The sequence below is a fragment of the Rhinopithecus bieti genome, unplaced genomic scaffold (assembly GCF_001698545.2).
Source record: "Rhinopithecus bieti isolate Rb0 unplaced genomic scaffold, ASM169854v2 scaffold_42532, whole genome shotgun sequence".
NCBI lineage: Eukaryota > Metazoa > Chordata > Mammalia > Primates > Cercopithecidae > Rhinopithecus > Rhinopithecus bieti.
Genome location: NW_016818301.1, coordinates 1,041,996 through 1,049,201, shown reverse-complemented (window position 1 = coordinate 1,049,201; position 7,206 = coordinate 1,041,996). Strand labels below are relative to the sequence as shown.

The following is a 7,206-nucleotide window of genomic DNA, read 5'->3' as shown; positions in this document are numbered from 1 at the left end:
CAGGGTGCAAAAAAAAAAAAAAAAAAAAATAAAATAAATAAATAAATAAATAAATAAATAACTTTCTTATTAATTCAAATAGTGTAACTTCTGAATTTTCTGCATAACAAATAATATAAAAAGAAAGTTTTTTTTCTCCCTTTCCACCTTTCTTTTATTCCTTTTCTTGTTTTAGTACATAGCTAAAGACCTGGAGTACAATGCTGAATCGTAATCCTTATCCAAAAATCTCAGAAGATTTCTAACTTAGTTTCAGTTTTCCCAGAAGCAGACCCCGAAACAAGGATCTCTGTACAAGGAATTTATTGAGAGGTGAAGGAACACGTTGGTTAGGGAGTGTGGAAGTGAGACAAGGAAGGGGAGATGGCCAATAGAGGCCTGTGTTATCAGGCTTAACTCTGGAGCGAAATTCTGCTGGGGGGCCTCTGGGAGCCAGTGTAAACTACATGCCTCAGAGTTCTCTCACCCCAGATGGGAGGGAGCTGCGGTATTCAGACACAAAGTCTTGCCAGTTATTGGTTAGAGCTGCTCTGGGATGGAGCTTGAATTCCCCTGCGCTTCCAACTGCCATGGGAGTGGAAAACTGTAGTCAAGCAGCAAAAGAAAGCCCTTGGGAAAGCCATCGGGCAAGAACTGCAGATGCTGGCAGCTGAAAACGGTACTGTGTACACTGAAATGGTAAAAGTGACGGATACAGGTAAGTTGCCAACAATGTCTTCTACAAACCCCTTCAACATTTTACTGCATTAACAAGTAACATTTGCAGTCCCAATACGATAACAGCAGCTGCATAAGTCCAGCCTTTCTAGATACTCTCCTAAAATCATTTTGTCAATAAAGAGAGAAAGAAGGGGAAGAATACACATAATTGCTGGGCATGGTGGCTCACACCTGTAATACCAGGCCAAGGTGAGGGCATTGGTTGAGTCCAGGAGTTCAAGACCAGCCTGGGCAACATAGTGAGACTGTCTCTACTAAAAACCAAAAAAATTAGCTGGGTGTGGGGGTGCATGCCTGTAGTCCCAGCTATTTAGGGGGACTGAGGCTGGAGGATCACTTGAGCCTGGGAAGTTGAGCCTGCCATGAGCCAAGATTGTACCACTGCCCTCCAGCCTGGGCAACAGACCAAGACACTGTCTCAAAACAAACAAACAAACAAACAACACACACACACAATCCATGCTTACAGCATAATTAGGAGACAGAAAACACCACAAACTATGATGGTAAAGTGTTGCCACCTGGTCACTGTTACTCTGAAGTCCTACTATCACCATTAACACCAGGAAGCTCAGTTCTCTGGTAGCATTCCCTGCTGTGAACTGGCCTACAAAGGACAGCCACCTCTCAGTGAAAGTCTAGTAACTGTCACACTACAGCATGCAGGGTTTACCACCACCACACTTAGCATTAACAAACAAATAAGAACCCTGGTACTTAGAAAATACACAGAATAGACTAAGTTAAGGAAAAAAGGAGAATGGACAAATACAAGAGAAAGAAGGCAGAGGAGGGAAAAAAAGGAGAAAAAGGAAGAGAAGAAAAAACGGGCTGGGCGTGGTGGCTCACGCCTATAATACCAGCAACTTTGGGAGGCTGAGGCGGGCACCCTGAGGTCAGGAGTTCGAGGCCAGCCTGGCAAACATGATAAAACCCCGCCTCTACTAAAAATACAAAAAAAAAAAAAAAAAAAACATAGCCGGGTGTGGTGGCGGGCACCTGTAATCCTCACTACTCAGGAGGCTGAGGCAGGAGAATGGCTTGAACCCGGGAGGCAGAGGTTGCAGTGAGCCAAGATGGTGTCACTGCACTCCAGCCTGGGTGACAGAATGAGACTCTGTCTCCAAAAAAAAAAAAAAAAAAGAAGAAGAAGAAGAAACTAAAGGAAAATTCTAGAAAAGGTAAACTAATCCATAGCGACAGAAAACAGATCAATGGTTGCTTGGATGTCAGGAGTGGAGAGAGAGATTGATTGATTGCAAAGGGGTACAAGAGGATGATGGAAAGGTTTTATATCTTGATTGTGGTGATGGTTTCCCAGGAGTATATGGTATATCTGTCAAAATTCATAGAATTTTACACTTTAAGTGTATAATTTATTATATTGAAATTATACCCCAATAATTTTTTTTTTTTTTGAGATGGGAGTTTCGCTCTTGTTGCCCAGGCTGCAGTGTAATGGCGTGATCTCGGCTTACCACAACCTCTGCCTCCCCGGTTCAAGTGATTCTCCTGCCTTAGCCTCCCGAGTAGCTGGGATTACAGGCATGTGCCACCATGCCCGGCTAATTTTGTATTTTTAGTAGAGACAGGGTTCCTCTGTGTTGGTATGGCTGGTCTTGAACTCCAGACCTCAAGTGATCCGCCCACCTCGGCCTCCCAAAGTGCTGGGATTACAGGCATAAGCCACTGCACCCAGCCTTCATGTATAACTTTTAACTCTCCGTAAACTTAATTACTGTTGACTGGAAGCTTTACTGATAACATAAACAGTAGATTACCACATATGATATATGTGCTATGTATTATACACTGTATTCTTACAATAAAATAAGCTAGAGAGAAGAAAATGTTATGCCTGTAATCCCAGCACTTTGGGATGCTGAGGCAGGGGGAATGCTTAGGACAGGAGTTCAAGACCATCCTGGGAAATGTAGTGAGAATCCGTCTCTACAAAACATTTAAAAAATAGCTGGGTTCAGGAGGCTGAAGTGGGAGGATCACTTGAACCTGGGAGGTGAAGGTTGCACTGAGCCAAGATCTTGCTACTGCACTCCAGCCTGGGCAACAGAGCAAGACACTGTCTTTAAAAAAAAAAAAAAAAAAAAGCAGGGCAGAGAGAATATATTTACTATTCATTAAGTGGAAGTGGAAATGGCTCATCATAAAGTCTTCATCTTCATCGTCTTCATGTTGAGTAGGCCAAGGAGGAGGAAAAGAGGGGTTGGTTGGAGCATTAGTGGGAGAAGAGGCGGAGAAGGTAGAATAGGGGTTGCAGGGGCGGGGTTCAGAAGAGCCAGGCATACTTGGTATAACTTTTTTTTTTTTTCCGAGACGGAGTCTTGCTCTGTTGCCCAGGCTGGAGTGCAGTGGTGTGATCTCGGCTCACTGCAACTTTCGCCTCCCAGGTTCAAGCGATTCTCCTGCCTCAGCTTCCCAAGTAGCTGGGATTACAGGTGCCCACCACCACAACTGGCTAATTTTTGTATTTTTAGTAGAGATGGGGTTTCACCATGTTAGCCAGGCTGGTCTCGAACTCCTTTCCTCATGATCTGCCCACCTTAGCTTCCCAAAGTGCTGGGATTACAGGTGTGAGCCACTGCGCCTGGTCGGTATAACTTTTATTGGAAAAAATCCACATGTAAGTGGATGGATTTGAATTGCACAGGTCCATTTATATGTGGATTTTCTTCCACCTCTGGGGTAACATTTCTATCACCCTCTCAAAGTTTTCTTGTACCCTTTTGCAACCAAACTCTCTCTTAATCCTTGACATTCGAGCAACCACTGGTCTGCTGTCACTATAGTTCAGTTGGCATTTTCTAGAATTTATCCCATGGGAAAAACTTAGGCAAATGTACAATAATATATTTATATTTATCTCAGTGTTGTTTAGACTTGTCAACTGGAGAAAAAAATTAAATGACCATTATTAACAGACTGTATAATGACCATCTACACAATAAAATACTGTACGCCAATTGTAAGAGTAAATATAGTGCTAAGGTAAAATTTTTTACATAAGTAATACATGGTACATTCTGTTATACAAAAGGAAACCATTACAAAAAGGGTAAGGCTCTTTTGTCACTCCCAACCCAGAAAATCACTGTAAAAGTTTGATGTGCATTTTTCCAGGCATTTTCTATGCATGTATACATCTACATGCATATTTATACACACATAAAAATATATATTAATTTTTTTTGAGGCAGTCTTGCTCTATTGCCCAGACTGGAGTACAGTGGCATGATCTTGGCTGACTGCAACCTCCGCCTCCCCGGCTCAAGCTATTCTCCTGCCTCAGCCTCTCGAGTAGCTGGGATTACAGGCGCCCACCACCACGCATGGCTAATTTGTTTGTATTTTTGGTAGAGACAGGTTTCCACCATGTTGGCCAGGCTGGTTTTGAACTCCTGATCTCAAGTGATCTGCCCACCTCAGCCTCCCAAAGTGATAGCATTACAGGCATAAGCCACCGTGCCCGGCCATATAATAATATTTTGAAGGTACATGGGTTTTGCACAAATTCCTTATCCTGTGTCCAGTTCTGCAACCTGCCTATTCTACTCAACAATGTCTTTGTAATCTCTTCATGTTAGTACATACAATATACAATTTACCTTTTTCTCAATAGCTACCTATAACAGACATTTATTTGGCCTTGCCTTTACTGAGAAATCTTTAGATGAATTCTAACTTTTTGCCATTGCTAAATTAAATTTATATGTATTGTTATAGAAATATCTCTATATTATATTAAGTTTTTTAGAAAGCTGAAGTGGAATATTTATACAGACATAAACTTTTATATAGATATCAAAAAAATTGGAAGGACACCAGTTTGTACAATTATTTTAGTGGAAGGAAGGAGATTGGTTTATAAACAGACTTTGACTTTTTCTTCTTTTTCTTTTTTTTTTGAGACAGTTTCACTCTTGTTGCCTAGGTTACAGTGCAATGGCACAATCTTGGCTCACTGCAACCTCCGCCTCCTGGGTTCAAGTGATTATCCTGCCTTAGCCTCCCAAGTAGCTGATATTACAGCATGTGCGACCACGCCCGGCTAATTTTGTATTTTTAGTAGAGATAGGGTTTCTCCATGTTGGTCAGGCTGGTCTTGAACTCCCAACCTCAGGTGATCCACCCGCCTCAGCCTCCTAAAGTGCTGGGATTACAGGCGTGAGCCATCGCGCCCGGCCTTTTTTCTTTGAGACAGAGTCTTGCTCTGTTGCCCAGGCTGGAGTGTAGTGGCACCATCTCAGCTCACTGCAACCTACGCCTCCTGGGTTCAAGATATTCTCCTGCCTCCAGAGAAGCTGAGATTACAAGTGTGCGCCACCATGCCTGGCTAATTTTTTTGTATTTTTTCACCATGTTGGCAAGGCTGGTCTTGAACTCTGACCTCAAGCGATCCACTTGCCTTGGCCTCCCAAAGTGCTGGGAATACACGTGTGAGTCATGGCACCCAGCCAGATTGACTTTTCCAATTTTTTCAGTGATAATCTTTTTTCCTGATAATATGTTCACAATCAAGTAATACCAGGAACTGCTGAGAAGTGGATGATGAAGGGTGATAAGGTATAGACTGTGCCCTTCTCTTTGCAGCTCCTGAGAGGGGTTGGGGAGGGACTGGGGGAGGTGGGAAACAGCTTTGGCTGCCCAGAGCAGCTCTGAAGGGGGCCCGATGCTGAACAGGATAGCTGAGGGCAGAGTGGGACACCTATTCTGGGGATGGAAGGAGGAAAGATGGTTGAGGCCACTTCCTAGGAGGAGGACTAGGGGTGGGAGAAGTGACCTTCGCTTAAGGATCCAGCCCACCCTTCACCCACTTCAGGTATGGACTTGAGATAGAGAAGAGATTTAAAATCAGATTTAAAACCATCAGCTCCCAGGAGTGTGGCCTCCTCCACCTGCTCCCCAACTGTTCTGGTTCCAAAGGTTCAAGCCAGGTTCAACTCCCACTCCTCTAGTCTCCAAATAAGCATAGCACGGAGAGTCTGAGTGAAAATCCACTTTAATAATCCAGCTTCAGCTCAGCTAAGAAATTCCCCTCTCAGGTGCAAAGGGATGGCAAAGAAGTCTTTCCAAGAGGGCTCAATCCACTAAGAGATTATGGCTCAGAGAAGGGAACAGCTCAAAGAAGCCCTATGATGGGAGGCAACATGGAATTTGAAATTAGTGAGTGACCAGATGGAGATGTCCTGCCACCCACCTCACACCCAACATATGTCCAGTAGGAGAAGCACCGAGGTTTCATCTGTTCTTGACAGCCACCCCAGTCTTCTCAGCCCTGATCCCCTCTTCCCATCCCTTCATTTTCCATTTCTTTGGGTCAGGGCCCCTGAGCCTTGAGAAGAAGAAGGACCCTTGTTTTATCTCTTTTTTCTCTTTTGTAGAGACATGGTCTTGCCATGTTGCTCAGGCTGGTCTCAAACTCCTGGCCTAAGCAATCATCCCACCTTCCAAAGTGTTGACATTACAGCATGAGCCATTGTGGTTGGCCAGGCCCCTTGTTTTCCTACATGGCCCCAGCAAGACAACCAGCCCCCACTACTCAGGCCAGTCACTTTGTGATGGCAATGTTGTCTCAGCAACCAATCCAGGCACTAGAGGGGAAGGAGCCCAGCTGCCATTGAGAGGGTCTGGGGTGGGTTACCTTGAAGAGGGTGAGGGTCTGGAGGACTCCTGTAGTGCAGGCCATCTCCCGGATAGAGTGCATGGCCAGTTGAGGGCTGCCTAAATCTAGCACCCGCAGCCCCAGCCGAGAAGCCAAGATAGGTCCAATGGTGGTTCCACAAGGGGAGTCATTCCGGACCATGAGATCCTAGGGGGAGAAGGAGACTCATGAGCAACATGCAGTGTGTGCTTATCAGAGCCAAGGAGGACGCCATCTTAGAACTGCAGGGCGGGAAGGGGCTTGGGAGACGGTCCATTTGGAGCAAAAATCAAAGCCAATGCTAAATGGCAGACCCCAAAGAGCAATATATTCTGAATTGGTCCCATTCTCTCTCCATCACCACTACCCTAGTTCCAATCCATTCTCCACACAGCAGGAAGGGGGATTTTAAAAATATCCATCCTTGTCACCCTCTTGCTTAATATCCACACCCACAGAAAAAGAATACTCAGTGATATTAATGTGTTTAAAAATATTGCTACTGACATTTTGAAATGATTTTCTTTATATTATGGTAAAAGAGTCAATAAGAAAATGAAAATATGATGCTAGATATCAAGGTTTTCAGTGTAAGAGAAAACAGAATTACAAAATCAAATAGGTAATAACTATTTAACTAAACAAGAATAATTTTATGAATAAGAATTACAGTATTTAGCCGGGCAAGGTGGCGGGCGCCTGTAGTCCCAGCTACTCGGGAGGCTGAGGCAGGAGAATGGCGGGAACCCGGGAGGCGGAGCTTGCAGTGAGCTGAGATCCGGCCACTGCACTCCAGCCTGGGTGACAGAGCGAGACTCCGTCTCAAA

The 7,206-nt window shown here is 44.4% G+C and overlaps 1 protein-coding gene across 13 annotated transcripts in view; it reads right to left on the bottom strand.

Moving 5' to 3' along the window:
* Positions 1 to 166: 166 nt before the first annotated feature.
* DNPEP (aspartyl aminopeptidase) overlaps positions 167 to 7,206 on the bottom strand; it is a 32,964-nt gene continuing 25,924 nt past the window's right edge. For 8 of the 13 annotated variants that reach the window (XM_017856871.1, XM_017856874.1, XM_017856877.1 and 5 more), the window contains 2 exons: positions 6,380 to 6,547; positions 167 to 670 (listed from right to left, as the gene is read on the bottom strand). In XM_017856871.1, the coding sequence (XP_017712360.1) occupies positions 590 to 670; positions 6,380 to 6,547 (249 nt within the window). In that variant the 3' untranslated portion in view covers positions 167 to 589. Of the gene's footprint in view, positions 671 to 5,578; positions 5,869 to 6,379; positions 6,548 to 7,206 lie in introns of those variants that run through there. The other 5 variants (XM_017856880.1, XM_017856873.1, XM_017856882.1 and 2 more) reach the window with 1 other exon arrangement.